This window comes from Pelophylax lessonae (assembly GCF_965119305.1).
Source record: "Pelophylax lessonae genome assembly, chromosome: 3".
NCBI lineage: Eukaryota > Metazoa > Chordata > Amphibia > Anura > Ranidae > Pelophylax > Pelophylax lessonae.
The window spans coordinates 336,842,623-336,857,603 of NC_138770.1; the positions used below are offsets into that span (position 1 = coordinate 336,842,623).

At 41.4% G+C, this 14,981-nt stretch overlaps 1 protein-coding gene across 1 annotated transcript in view; it reads left to right on the top strand.

Annotated features, from left to right (window-relative positions):
* Nucleotides 1-3,375: 3,375 nt before the first annotated feature.
* Nucleotides 3,376-14,981, top strand: part of LOC309548976 (isoaspartyl peptidase/L-asparaginase-like) — a 105,088-nt gene continuing 93,482 nt past the window's right edge. The window contains exon 1 of the mRNA XM_082248910.1: nt 3,376-3,433. Within this exon, the coding sequence (XP_082105036.1) occupies nt 3,394-3,433 (40 nt within the window). The 5' untranslated portion in view covers nt 3,376-3,393. The remainder of the gene's footprint in view (nt 3,434-14,981) is intronic.

Sequence of the window (14,981 nt, forward strand, 5' to 3'; positions counted from 1 at the left end):
CTAGTGTGATAAACCAGTGGCCCCCCAATACCACATATTGAAGTGGGGTGTCATCTGAGTATACTTTTATAAGTGTATTTGTGTCCTGCAAAAATATTGCCTCTTTTGCTGTGTTAACTCTGCTACACACAGTGCCAAACTCACTGGCCAATTTTTTGAACAACTGGTGTGATAAGCCAGTGGCCCCCCAATACCACATATTGAAGTGGGGAGTTATTTAACAGTATACTTTTCTAAGAGTGTGTTTTAGTCCTTCAAAAATTTGGCCTCTTTTGCTGTGTTAACTGTGCTACACAAAGTAACAACAGTTACTGGCCAATTGTTTGTAGAACTGGTGTGATAAACCTGTGGCCTCCCAATACCACAGATTGAAGCGGGGTGTTATCTGAGTATACTTTTATAAGTGTATTTGTGTCCTGCAACAATATTGCCTCTTTTCTGTGTTAACTCTGTTACACACAGTGCCAAACTCACTGGCCAATTTTTTGAACAACTGGTGTGATAAACCAGTGGCCCCCCAATACCACATATTGAAGTGGGGTGTTATTTAACAGTATACTTTTCTAAGAGTGTGTTTTAGTCCTGCAAAAAATTGTTCTCTTTTGCTGTGTTAACTGTGCTACACACAGTAACAACAGTTACTGGCCAATTATTTGTAGAACTGGTGTGATAAACCTGTGGGGTGTTATATACCTTTTTCCAGATATGCTACGATTCTCTAGAGACTTTTGTCACAGGGTAATATAAAAAATGACAGGCAGAGGAAGAGGCAGGCCCTTCCGCAGGGGTGGTAGGGGTAGGGCAGGAGCAGTAGGCCGGAGCCAAAGTTTGAAGTTTCAGAAGGTCAAAGGATGCACCAGACTTGGTTGAGTGGCTAACTCAGCCTTCCTCTTCTGCACCCTCCTCATCCTTTCTATCTGAACCCTCTTCACTCTCTGCTGTGTGCACACCCAAAGACACCACCACAAACACCACCATCACATACCCTCCGCTTGAGTCACTGGAATTATTTTCCGAACCATCACAAGACATTTGCGATGCACAGCCATTCTTGGCATTGGATCAGGAAGAGGAGGTAGCAACAGTTGCCACTCAGCAGTCTGACGACAGTACTCAGATCAGCCCAAGGAGGTTGGTCCCCGCTGTTGCTGCCTACTCCGAGATCTCGAATGTTAGTGGTGGGGAAGGTGACGTGGATGATGACGTGTCTATGGACCTCACGTGGGTGGCCACAAGAGAGGAAGAGGAGGAGAGTTCAGAGGGAGAGACGGACCAGCAGATAGGGAGAAGAAGCAGGCAGAACTTGCATTGCACAAGAGGTAAAAAGCAGACTGCAAATGTATTAGGAGCAAGCCATCAACCATGTACAGTCACATCTGGCGCTCCCAGGACGCCGACACATGGCTCCGCAGTGTGGGCTTTTTTTAATGTGTCCGTTGCTGAAAACAGTGTTGCCATCTGCAGTCTTTGCAGTCAACGCATAAGTCGCGGTAAGCCCAACACTCACCTAGGGATGACCGCCTTAAGAAGGCACCTGGACTCCCATCACTGAGCCCAGTGGGAGCAACACCGTCAGAACCCACAAAGCCACACTCCAGGCTCTCACCGTCCAGCCTCTTCCCCTTCTCCTCTCTCCTCACAATTGTCCTCCATTCCACATTCCATGATGCCGTCGTCACGTTGTTCTGGAAAAAGGCAGGCTTCTGTGGCCCAAATGTTGGAGCGGAAAAAAATGATGACGCCAGATAACCCTCTTGCCCAACTGCCATATCAACTGGTGGATTCGGAGGCCTTTCAGAAATTTGTGGCCATTGGAACACCACAATGGAAGGTCCCAGGCAGGAAATATTTCTCACAGAAGGGCATTCCAGACCTGTATGGCCATGTTAAGCGGCAAGTGAATATATCTCTGGCACACAGTGTTGGTGCCAAGATACATCTGACCACAGACACATGGTCTTGCAAACACGGTCAGGGAAGGTATATCAATTTTCCTGCCCACTGGGTGAACCTTCTGACGGCCGTCAAGCATGTAACCCGTGTAGATTTGGTTGTACCACCACGGATTGCATGCAGGCCTGCCTCTTCTTCTCCTTCTCCTCCTCCTCCATCCTCCCTCTCCTCCTCGGTTGACTCCTCCTTTTCCGCTGCTACCGTCTCTTCCGCTCCGCCGCCCAAGATCCCCAGAACCTAATCCACATGCCAGGTGAGACGTTGCCATGCTGTGCTGCGTCTGTTGTGCCTGGAAGCCAAGAGCCACACTGGTCCTGCTCTCCTTTACAGGCAGATCAGTGGCTGACAGCGCTCAATTTGACAGTTGGTAAAGTGGTGTGCGACAATGGTGACAATCTGCTGAGCACGCTGAAACAGGGCAAAATAACATACGTGCCATGCATGGAACATGTCCTGAACTAGGTTGTGCAGCGATTCGTTGCCAAATACCCGGGGGTCCAGGACGTCTTGCGGCAGGCCAGGAAAATCTTGGGCCATTTCACAAGATCTTACACAGCCATGGCTCATCTTGCTGACATTTAGCGGCAGTACAACCTGCCCGTCAGGCGTCTTATTTGTGACTGCCCGACACGATGGAACTCTACATTACATATGCTTGATAGGCTGCTCCAGCAGAAACGTGCCGTTAACGACTACATGTACAAACTCTGCGGCAGTACAGGTTCTGGGGAGCTTGGGTTTTTTTCACCTCGCCAGTGGCTGCTCATGCACGACACATGCAGACTTCTGCGGCCATTTGATGAGATCACCAAACTAGTCAATCACAGCCAGGGCATCATCAGTGACATCGTACCTTATGCCTTCTTTCTGGAGTGTGCATTGCGTTGTGTCATTGATCAAACAGTCGAGGAGCAGGAGCAGGAAGATGAGGAAGTCGCAATGTTGGATGAATTCCCAGTGGGTGCTACTCCATCTGAGACAAGTCAACAACAGGAGTCTGAAGAGGAGTCAGAGGAGGATGGTGCCGGGGCGGATAAGGAGGAGCAAGAAGAGCATGCTTTAAACCTTTCTGGGATCCCTGGTGTTATCCGTGGATGGGGGGAGGAGAAAGAGGACAACATTATCCTGGATGATGAGCTGGAGCAAGGCCACTACACCGCTTCCAGTTTAGTGTGAATGGGGGCCTTCCTGCTCCAATGTTTTAAGGGGGATCCCGTATAAAAAGCATAAAGGGCAAGGACCAGTACTGGGTGGCAATGTACTTAGACCCCGGTACAAACAAAAAATGTCGGAAATGTTACCAGCAGGTGTTTATAGGAGAAATTACATCAGGAGTAGGAGATCCTGGGAAGCAGGAGGACAATCAGGACAGGAACAGTAGGTGTGTTCAGGAAACCAGCTGAGTTTAAGAGGGCACTCCACTTGTACTGCAGGTTCAGGATGCATGGCTTGTCAGAACTCTCAGCGAAGTGCATAGCAGGTACAGTGGATAGCCAGGCGAGCACTCAAGCAGGAAGGACAGCCAGGATCAGGAGTAGAGGCCTGGTCATAGGAATAGGCAGGGTCATCAAAAGAGGGGGCAGTGAGGTACCAAATCATAAGCAAAGCCCAGTTGAGATCAGGGATAAAGCGACAAATCAGAAGCAGGATCCAAGATCAGGTCAAGGGCACACACAGGAAGAACGCAGGATGCAGGAAACAGCTGAAAAAACAGTGAGCACTTAAGCTGAGCAGAAGTATCCCTAAATAGCCCATCTGTCGCCAACGTGCATGCCCGTGCATGTGTGTGCCCGCGCGCATTTCTGTGCATGCGCATTTCTGTGAGCCAAACATTTGGTAGGCTTTCTTTGACACTAGTGCACATGCACTGCTTGTTCCAAACAAATAGAAGTGAGGGTGAAAAGGATAGGTTTATGGAGGACTTTACAAGGAGGCAGAAAAACACAGTAAGACATTATTTAATTAAAACTGGATTACAGTGTAATTAAATACTGGGGTTATTTTTTTGGAGAAAAAAATATATTATTTAGTGTCACTTTCAGAAGTTGGAGCCTTTTTGCCTTTTATTATAACATTTTCTAGGCTCTTTTCTTGTTTTCCTGAAAGTCCAGAACTCAGAAACTCAAGCTGAGATTAGCAAACATACATGAGTGAGTCAGGGCAATGATGAATTGCCCTATCCCGCTCTGTCAGCCTTCTGTGTTCACATGACACTGTCCAATATTTCAATTAGCGACAGAGAGAAATGTATTCCTGTGCGGTCAGTCCCATTGTCAGCTTTTTACAACTGATATACAAAGAGATACCATGGTTCATTAACCCCTTCATGACAGAAGGTAAAACAAATCTTAACACCTGAACAGAGTTTTGCAAATTTAACATGTATTAGTAAAACGGTATGTATCATTGCAACTACTTAGTGTATCCAGGTGAATAATACCTTGTTTTTTTCCAGACAAATTGTGCTTTTATTTGGTGATAAATGGTAATGGATGTCTCCTGATTTTGTTTATCATCAAAGCAATGATAAGTAGCTGTATATTCCCCACTATTACCATAACCTACCATCAAAGAACAATTAAAATAAATTCTCCTGCTAGTGGTGATTATAGCGATACCACATATGTGTTTGTTTATACCCATAGTAGGGTGTATATTGTTTTTTTTTTATCTTACTCAAAACACACTCACACTTGCTGACACTGATATTAAATTTTAAAAAATGCCTTTTTATCTTACATAAAATACACTGAACATGACCATTGATTCTGACTTCTGACGCCGACCCTAACCTTGACCCTAATGCTAACCCTGATACTAACCTACATTAAACCCTGATCTAGCCATTTTTTCTTTCTTCATTTTTTTATTACTATTTTTTTACACACACTTCTTTATTTAAAGTGATACTAAACACACATACATGGTATCCCTTCTCTTTATGCACAGAATATGCATGTTTGCAATATATATATTTTAATAAAACAAAACATTATTTTATTCATAATCATTATAAAGCTGACCCAGCACTTTCCCAGTCCATCTGCCAGGAACATTAGTGAGAGGAGCTTCTGCTGGTTACATGTTCAAAAAAATACTGCCTTTGAAATACAAAGGAAAAATACATAATTAATATCAAATAAATGTTATAAATAGTAATACCAAAATGTATTTAACCACTTACCTACAGTGCACTTTCACCCCCTTCCTGCCCAGACCGATTTTCAGCTTTCAGCGCTCTCACACTTTGACTGAGAATTACTCAGTCATGCAACACTGTACCCATTCAAAAATTGTGTCCTTTTTTTCACACAAATAGAGCTTTCTTTTGATGGTATTTAATCACTACTGGGTTTTTTATTTTTTGTGCTATAAATAAAAAAAGACTGAAAATATTGTGAAAAAACGCATTTTTCTTTGTTTCTGTCATAAAATTTTGCAAATTAGTAATTTTTCTTCACAAATTTTGGCCAAAATTTATACTGCTACTTATCTTTGGTAAAAATAACCCAAGTAAGTGTATATTATTTGGTCTTTGTGAAAGTTATAGAGTCCACAAGCTATGGTGCGAATCATTGAAAATTGATCACACTTGATCACACCTGATGTACTGAAGGCTTATCTCATTTCTTGAGACACTAAAAAGTCAGGAAAGTACAAATACCCCCCAAATGACCCCTTTTTGGAAAGTAGACATTCCAAGGTATTTAATAAGGGGCATGGTGAGTTTTTTGAAGTTGTAATTTTTTCCCACAATGCTTTGCAAAATGAAGATTTTTTTTTTTTATTTATTTTTTTTTTACAAATTGCCGTATTAACAGGTTATTTCTCTCACACAGCACATGTATACTTGCAACTACACCCCAAAACACATTCTACTACTCCTTCTGAGTATGGCGATACCACATGTGTGAGACTTTTTCACAGCCTGGCCACATACAGAGGCCTAACATCCAACCAGCACCGTCCGGCATTCTAGGAGAACAAATTTCACATATAATTTCCTGACAACCTATCGTACTTTTGAAGGCCCTGGAGCACCAGGACAATGGAAACCCCTATAAAATGACCCCATTTTGGAAAGCAAACACCCCAACGTATAATTTTTGAGGCATAATGAGTCTTTTGAATATGTCATTTTTTCCACAAGTTTTTGGAAAATGTGGAAAGAAAATGAAAACACATTTTTTTTTACACAAAGCTGTCCATTTATGCAATATTTCTAACACATAGCATGTACATAGCAAAAATTGCACCCCAAAATACATTCTGCTATTCCTCCTGAGTATGGCGATACCACATGTGTAACACTTTTTCACAGCCTGGCCACATACATAGGCCTAACATCCAAGTAGCGCTTTACACAAAGTTGTCCATTTATCCACTTTAAGACTGGGCCTATTTTTGACACTTGGTGTTTACAAGCTAAAATCATTTTTTTGCTAGAAAACTACTTGGAACCCCCAAACATTATATATTTTTTTTTAGCAGAGACCCTAGAGAATAAAATGGAGATCGTTGCAATATTTTTTATCACACCATATTTGCGCAGCAGTCTTCCAAATGCGATTTTTTTGAAAAAAAATCACTTTTTTGATCTAAAAAATAAGAAACCAGTAAATTTAGCAAATTTTTTTTCCATAATGTGAACGATAATGTTACGCTGAGTAATTAGATACCCAACATGTCATGCTTCAAAATTGCGCATGCTCACAGAATGGCGCCAAACATTGGTACTTAAAAATCCCCATAGGCAACATTTTAAAAATTTCTGCAGGTTACTAGCTTAGAGTTACAGAAGAGGTCTAGGGCTTAAATTATTGCTCTCGCTCTAACGATCGCGGCGATACCTCACATGTATGGTTTGAACACCGTTTACATATGTGGGCGGGACTTGCATATGCGTTTGCTTCTGCGCGCGAGCTAACGGGGACAGGGCACTTTAATTTTTTTTTTTTTTTTTTTTCCTATTTATTTTATTTATTATTTTTTTATTTTTACACAGTTTAAAAAAAAAAAATGTTTTGATAATTTTTATTCCTATTACAAGGAATGTAAACATCCCTTGTAATAGAAATAGGCATGACAGGTCCTCTTTATTGTGAGATCTGGGGTCAAAAAGACCTCACACCTCACAACTACACTAAAAAAGAAAAAAAAAAAAAAAAATTGTTGAAAGAGGAAAAAAAAAAAAGCAAAAAAAAAAAGCGGCCCTTTAAACCGGTTGCTAGGCAACGTCTTTTGACGTAGCTCCGGTCCTCCAAGACCATAGAGTTGAGTGAGGGCCATCTTGCCCTCACTCGACTTCCTGTCTCTGAGGATCCGGGACCGGATAGTTTTCCCCGCTGCCGGCGGGTCCGGTAAGCTGGGAAAACGTCTGGGACGCGGCAGGAGGGGGGGGGGGCACCTCTTCCCCTGCACCGTAAGGGTAATTCCGCGGCGAATCCGCCACTGGGACCACCCTTATCTGAAAGCCGACCGCCCGCCGTTTCAAAAAATACCGGGGTTATGGGGGCTAACTTCTGCCATAACCCCAGTATTTCGCTTTTAATGGCCGACGCATATAGTCGTTAGGCGGTCAGTAAGTGATTGCATGTATATGGCAAACAGGTGACGATGACTGATGGGGTGACAGGTGACGATGACTGATGGGGTGACAGGTGACGATGACGGATGGGGTGACAGGTGATGATGACTGATGGGGTGACAGGTGATGATGATTGATGAGGTGACAGGTGACGATGATTGATGAGGTGACAGATGACAATCACTGACCGGGTGACATGTGACGATGATTGATGGGGTGACAAGTGACGATCACTGATGGGGTGTCAAGTGACGATGATTGATAGGGTGACAGATGACGGTGTCTGATGGGGTGACAGGTGACGATGACTGATGGGGTGACAGATGACGATGACTGATGGGGTGACAGGTGACGGTGATTGATGGGATGACAGGTGACGGGCGATGGTCACTGATGGGTGACAGGTGACGGGCGATGGTGCACGGCGGTACTGATGGCAATCTCTGGTGACCGGTGAACTTTAGGCTACATTCACATGTGAGCGTAGCGATCGCGGGCAGAATCACTGCGATTCTGCCCGCGATCCAGAAATCATTGCAAATGGCGGGACGCCTGTGCGTTGCCCGCTGTGCGATGTTGCTGCGATTTCCGCCTGCCGAATTGCGGTAACATCACGCAAACAACGCATGACGCCCCAAAGAAACTCTTGTACTTTTTTGGGCGTCATGCGATGTTTGCGCGATGTTACTGCGATTCGGCAGGCGGAAATGGCGGCAACATCGCACAGCGTTTGGGGTGCTATTGCAAATCACGGGCAACGCACAGGCGTCCCGCAATTTGCAATGATTTCCGGATCGCGGGCAGAATCGCGGTGATTTTGCCCGCGATCGCTGCGCTCACATGTGAACGTTATGGGTGTCAATTTCTGGGCACTGATGAGGTGACTGTTGGGTGACAGGTGACATTGGGGGGGGCTGGGGACTGTGTGGGGACCTTTATTACTGTGATTTTACTTTTTACATGTGTACAGAGCAGTAACTCACTATTTCTAGCTCTTCTCCCCTCATACTGGAAACTGTATGAGGAGAGAAGAGCTAGTAACAGTCAGTTACTGCTCTGTGTTTACATTTTGTGATCGGCTGTGAATGGATTCACAGCCGATCACTTAGTAAACAGTCACTGTCAGTGACTGTTTACTACCGCCGGTGACAGCTGTGTTCCTACGGAACACAGTGCCACCGACATGACCGCGCTGCGCGCTCCCGATCGCGCATGCGCGGTCATCTCCCGGCCGCCTCCATTGTGATCGGCTGTGTCATTGGAACACAGCCGATCACGTGGGAAACAGCCATGCCTATTGGCTGTTTCCCCCCTGCCGGTGACCGGCTGTGTCCCGGGGACACACCGACACCGGCAGTGCACGGCGGCGCGCCCGCGATCGCGCGCCTGCCGTGCTTGAATGGGCGGACGTCATATGACGTCCGCCCAGGATAATAGCCGCACCGTCCCGCCGTCATATGACGGCGGGCGGGCGGTAAGTGGTTAAACTCAAATCTTTATTATTTTTGTGCAAAAAAACATGGCGTGGGCTACCTAGGGGGATATCTGCCAATTATAGACTGTTTCATGCCCCTCAGGCCTTTGTCTATTGTTTTGCATGTGCTTAGAATTACAAGGAGGCAAAGCCTCCATTAATCAAATGTAATATCCCATCCCCATTATATTTAGCTGTTTAGTGGGCATGGAGGATGAGGAAGGGAAAGGAGTGTCATTTATTTGAAGTGTAAACGGCCACTTGTGTGACTCTATAGTGACACAAGCTTAGAAAAGAACTGAAACTGGAGCATGTTCTGTAGATGTGGCAACAGCTGGTCTATGCAATCTCATGCTACGCTGGGGACACAGACAAGGGAGGAGGGACAGTGAACAACAAGATCAACCAGGTTTTTTGCAGAATACAGAAAATAATCCCATAGAGACTGAGTGAGTATGAACACTATGTAATATAGCAGGTATGTGTTGTACAGTTTTTAATGATGTGGGTTTAATGACACTTTCAACTTTTCTATTCTTGCAAGGAAAAAAATGATATATATTTTTGGTCTCCATTCAAGAGGAAAAAGCACACACAGTGGAGGGCTGTACAGTGACTGATCACTTTGATAGCCAATCAGAGGTCAACACAGTGATCAGGTGATCAGGAACCGGGCCTCCTGGTTCCCAATTTTTAGTGGGAGATCTGGAGATCTCAGTGTGTAGCACAAACACAGCAGTGCACATATGTGGCCCCATGGATAAAGACCCACTTCTATGAGGCCGCATATATGTATACAATTGTCAGCAGGGGTTAAACATATTTAGTAACTGGTAAAAAAAAGTATCCTGTTCTTCCAAAGTAGTAGAGTCTTTATTCAAAAAAGCAAAAAGAGACTGGTCATTTATAATAGCTTTAACAATATAAAAAAAGAAGATGTAGGAAACTTCAATTAAAGGTAATGAGTGTTACCAATGGGGTCCTGTTTGTTCCATCTCCTAGCTTAAACAGTTCACTCTGCTGGAAACTGTACAGGAAATTATGAGCTAAAGCTTTTATAAAAAAAAAAAAAAAGGAATTTATATACTGTACATAGTATTATTACATGTGGTAAACTCATACAATTATTAGAGTGCAACATTGCTCACAATAAAAAAATATTTTAGGCAATAGTACTGTCCCTGCAGCCAGTCACAATATTGATAGTAAATTAGGAGAATTTTTAGTCAAATGTGAGGACATTTTAAGATCTTACAATCACATTAATCCACTGGGGTTGATTTCCTAAAACTGAAGGGTGCAGCTCTGCAAAGTAACCCATCAGCTTCCAGGTTTTATTGTCAAAACTTAATTGAACAAGCTGAAGTTAGATGCTGATTAGCTACCATGCACAGCTGCGCCAGATTCTGAGTGCACCAACTTTAGTAAATCTCTCCCATTGTATCACATCAGTTTAACATTGGCTTCTTTGACATTTAAAGTGATCTTGTGCTAGCCTATGCAGGGCAAAGCAGTAAGTTCATTTAACTTCTGCTGTCCCCATATGCACTTACCTGTTTTCCTGTTACTCTCCACCACTCCATTCTCCCACTGAAAGCAAAAAAAGAACCCATGAATTGGAGCTTAAAAAGGGTTAAGGACTTTCTACCAGTGACTGTGATGGATGCCTGGGTAGCAAATCACCAGTATTTTCTGGAAAGCAAGTTACATGCTCCCTATATGTGGAGGAACAAGAGTATTTTTCTTTAGTCTTGCTATACAGAGTTGTAGGAGAGCAATAGGAAGATGAGAATGTGTAGACGGGTAGCGTAGGGGTTAAATACCAGTGACTGTGCTGGATGCTTGGGTAGCAAATCACCAGTGCTTTCTGGAAAGCAAGTTACATGCTCCCTATATGTGGAAGAACAAGAGTGCTCTACAAATTGGTGAGGGTAGAGTAGCAGTTAAATAAAACTATTATTATGTCCTGCATGGGCAAAGCACAGGTTTACATTAAGATGGCCATAGTCATTAGGTGACACTCTACCATTACGGTCTTGTTTTAGTTGGATCAAATGACAATCTAATGTATAAACCACACCTTCACACAGTAATGCATGACCTTTCTATAAAGTGATCAGAAAGGGTAGAAGAATTCAGTACTAAGACTGTCTGCACTACCTCTCTTTAACTCTTCTCATTCTTCTTTTTTAGAGCAGAACCTGTTGCTGCAGACATCATGCACATCCAATTGTGTTCTATCTATGGCTAGCTATACTCACAGCAAAGAAAAGGATTGTATCCTAACATTTTTCAGTATTGTTGCGACAAATTCAATACACCTGTCTTGCTGTAAGCTGTTTTAATTTAGATTCAATGTTAGATAGCTCACATAGGACTTTTAGGCATCATGTGAATGTGTCCCAACTGTCATAATTGCATTCAGAACGCTTTTTAAAATTAGTTACTTGATCGTTGCTTAATAAGCATTATGAAAAACATACAGCACTTGAGTATTACCGAATATTTAATAGAGTAATTGCTTATTTCTAAATGGAAATTGTAGGTTTCAAGGCTGACTGATTTACTTAGTGTATTATGAAACACTTCCATTCTAGTTCTAAATATGAGTTTAGCTATGCAAACAAAGTATTGAACAATACAGATTACATAGCTGTGAATTTCAGTTGCTATGAAAATAAGGTCTTTTATATTCCTTTTCCCTTTTCAAAATTAGAAAATGGCTTTTCATTATATATCAAGTACACTAGATTGTTATGTTGCTTGAAATAAAACTGACTGGAATTTTTAAAGAAAGGATTTTCAAATGCTTTTACCAATTATGGATTAGAGAGTGTGAATAATAAAAGCAATAGTGTATGCAGAGATTTGCATTTTGTTATTTTTGTGTTTTTAATGTTTTCTGCTTACACAGCTCCTTAACTTTTACAGTAAATGGGAAACTTTATATACATATATAATTTTAAACTGAAAAAGTATTATTTTGTATTGACACTGACAATTTATTTTAAAGCATAACTCCACTTGTTGAGAAAAAAACGTAACCCCCCCCCCCCCCCCTCGTGTGATCTATGTACATTGCAAGGATTTTGACAAACTTTATTGCAGATTCCTACCTTTTGATATTCTGAAGAAATCCATGTGTGTTTGTCTGTAGCCATGTGTTAAGTGAACCTAATGGGAGTCGTTTTATAATTATCAATTAGCTGCTGCACCTGCAGGGCTCTAATGAGGAAAATTGCAGGATCTGCATCCCTTTAGATGTGATTTCCTATTGGGAGTATCTCACCCAAAATGACATTTTTGTTGCAGGGGATGCCTGAAATCTGACTTGTATCTTACAGGCAGACTTCTGGGAAAATTGGTGAGCAAATCACACAAGCAGGACATTATGTTTCTGGGGGGCTTTCTGTAGACATTCTATCATTCTTTGTACAGAATATCTCCAGATAGCAATATTGCATTGCATTTTCAGAAAATTAAAGAGCTGCAAATTGAAAAGGAAAGGTCGCAATTGTATACGTATATTATTTTTTCTTTATTTGCTATTTTTTTCCCTACAAAAGTGGAGTTACCCTTTAATATTGATGCTTAATAGAACTTTACCTGTCTTCCCATTTCAAATATTCATCAGTACGAGTGGGTGACCTGTTTTTCATTTTCAAGGTTGCATGCTTTCTATATTACACAGTTTAAACTGGCAGACCCTGATAGTACAGTATTTCTTTCTGATCCCCCAAATGTGTTAACTAAGGGGGCATTTTCTTTACTATTTTCACATTTACAAGATTCGTTTTTACAAACTTTTAATTTCTTGATACATGTACCATTGTTTTTTTTTTTTTTAGCTATGCATTTTTTGTCTCTCTCTCTTTGTATAGTATAATTCCATTGTATAAATTGTAAGCTTTCGTTAAAATATTGCATATGTGCAAGCAAACTTACACATCATTAAGCAATTTTAAAAAAGTTCAATATTTATAGGATACATTCTGATCCTTAGTAATTCTTATGTTTGTATTGCCCCCTTTCATTTTCAAAGTTAGCTAAATAGTCATAGTGTTGAGTTGTATTGATTATCTATCTCTTCACAATTCTTTATTGCTTGCTTTGTTTGTGTACATGTGTAAGTGACAAATTTAACCTTTTGACTTTTAAGTAAGATGCATAATCAATGAGTTAATTATTCTATTGATTCCTTTCTCATGCTGCTTGTTTGTATGCATTTCCTTTTTTTTTTTTTTTTTTTTTAATAGGAGACTAACTCCTTGACTAAATGGTGACAGCACAACCACTCAAGAGCTACTTAATCATAGTCAAGATTATTTATATTCTGTCTATAATTAAAGCTATAGACAGCATCTTTGCATGAAAATATGGTAACTAATTCACAAATACTACCAGTCATAGAAGCTCTTTTTGCAATTGCAGAGTTGGGGTAATGCTAGAAAGAGGAGTATTGTTCCTTTGCTATACTGTTGTTTCTACACCTTTTAGTAACCGCCATGCTCCTTAATGTAGAACTGTGGGCATATATTTTTTTTGCAAAGGTTGATTGAGCTATGGTTATGACCGCTCATGGCTGAAAAGCTTAAAAAAAAAAAAAGGCTTTGTTTGCACACATTTGCAAATATATGCATTAACTGCTTTAATTGCAGTGACCACGTCAAGGCTCCTCTGCATGCTGCAGCCCTTACTCTATGATTTTCAGAGTCCCCTAAATAGGAGCACATATAGCAGTGGATAGATTAGGGGCCGGGGTGCCTGGAGGGAGCCCACCCCTCCTTAAAGGCACAGGAACTCACGTGATGAGGAGCAAGAGCACATGCACTTTGTTCCTGGACCCAATTCAGCCAACTGTACAAAAAAGTGGCAACCACCCTAATCAGTGATGAAGGAGCAGGGGGACAGGGGAGCCCTGGTCTGTGTGTCTTCTGGCACACAAAGCAGGGCTCTTGAGCGAGCACAAGTGCCCCATAAAAAGCGACTTTCTATGGGGGCACTTGCTGAAGAGGCAGAGCCAAGAGCACAGGTGGGGGACCCTAGAAGAGGAGGATTGGGGCTGCTCTGTGCAAAACCATTGCACAGAGCAGGTAAGTATAACATGTTTGTTATTTTAAAGGAAAAAAACACAAAGTTTACAATTTCTTTAACTCTGCTTACATAGAAGAACTTAGCTGACTTATTAGTGAAAGACTAAGGAAAAACCTCATACACAAGCTGTATGGTAAAAAAGATAACATTTAGAAAACAAAAGCAGTCCGTTTTTGAAACCCTAACAACATTGGATCCTATCAACACTAACCAAATGAAAAATGAAATATGTCAGAACTATTGGGGCTAAAAGGAATCATATGAGGCCCATACATGTTATTTTATACATATTGTTATATTGGACAGCCTGGCAGCCATTTTGTCATGAGGTGATTGTAAGTTCATTGTCCTTGGATAAAGACTCTTACAGAAAATCTTAGAGTCTCAGCAAAGACCTTCTCCAGCCAATAAATTAAAGGGGCCCAGACAACATGCCAAGATAAGGACTAGCCATGGTGTCAGGCTAGGATTTAATGAGAGTAATGTCATTCTTGTCTGAATTTCAACAATGAACAAGAGTTTAGAATGTTTAATTTTTTTTTTAGGGCTCATTTAAAAATCTGCTTGAGGAAACATTATTATAATTTGTAGTAATTGTATTAGCAACAATATTATGTCATTGTATTATATGAAACATATACAGTATATAGGCCTACTTAATTGAATAAGTTCTAGGAACGTTTTATATATATTTATTTTTATAATATTTTATAATATATTTGAAGCTTATACCTACTATATCAATAATAATAAACATATAATTCAAGGAGTACCTCCCCCCAATATATAATGAACTTTTTATTGGACTTATTTTGCCCTCTTATGCACTTTTGACACTTTATTACCTTTTTGATGTTTATTGGGTATACCACT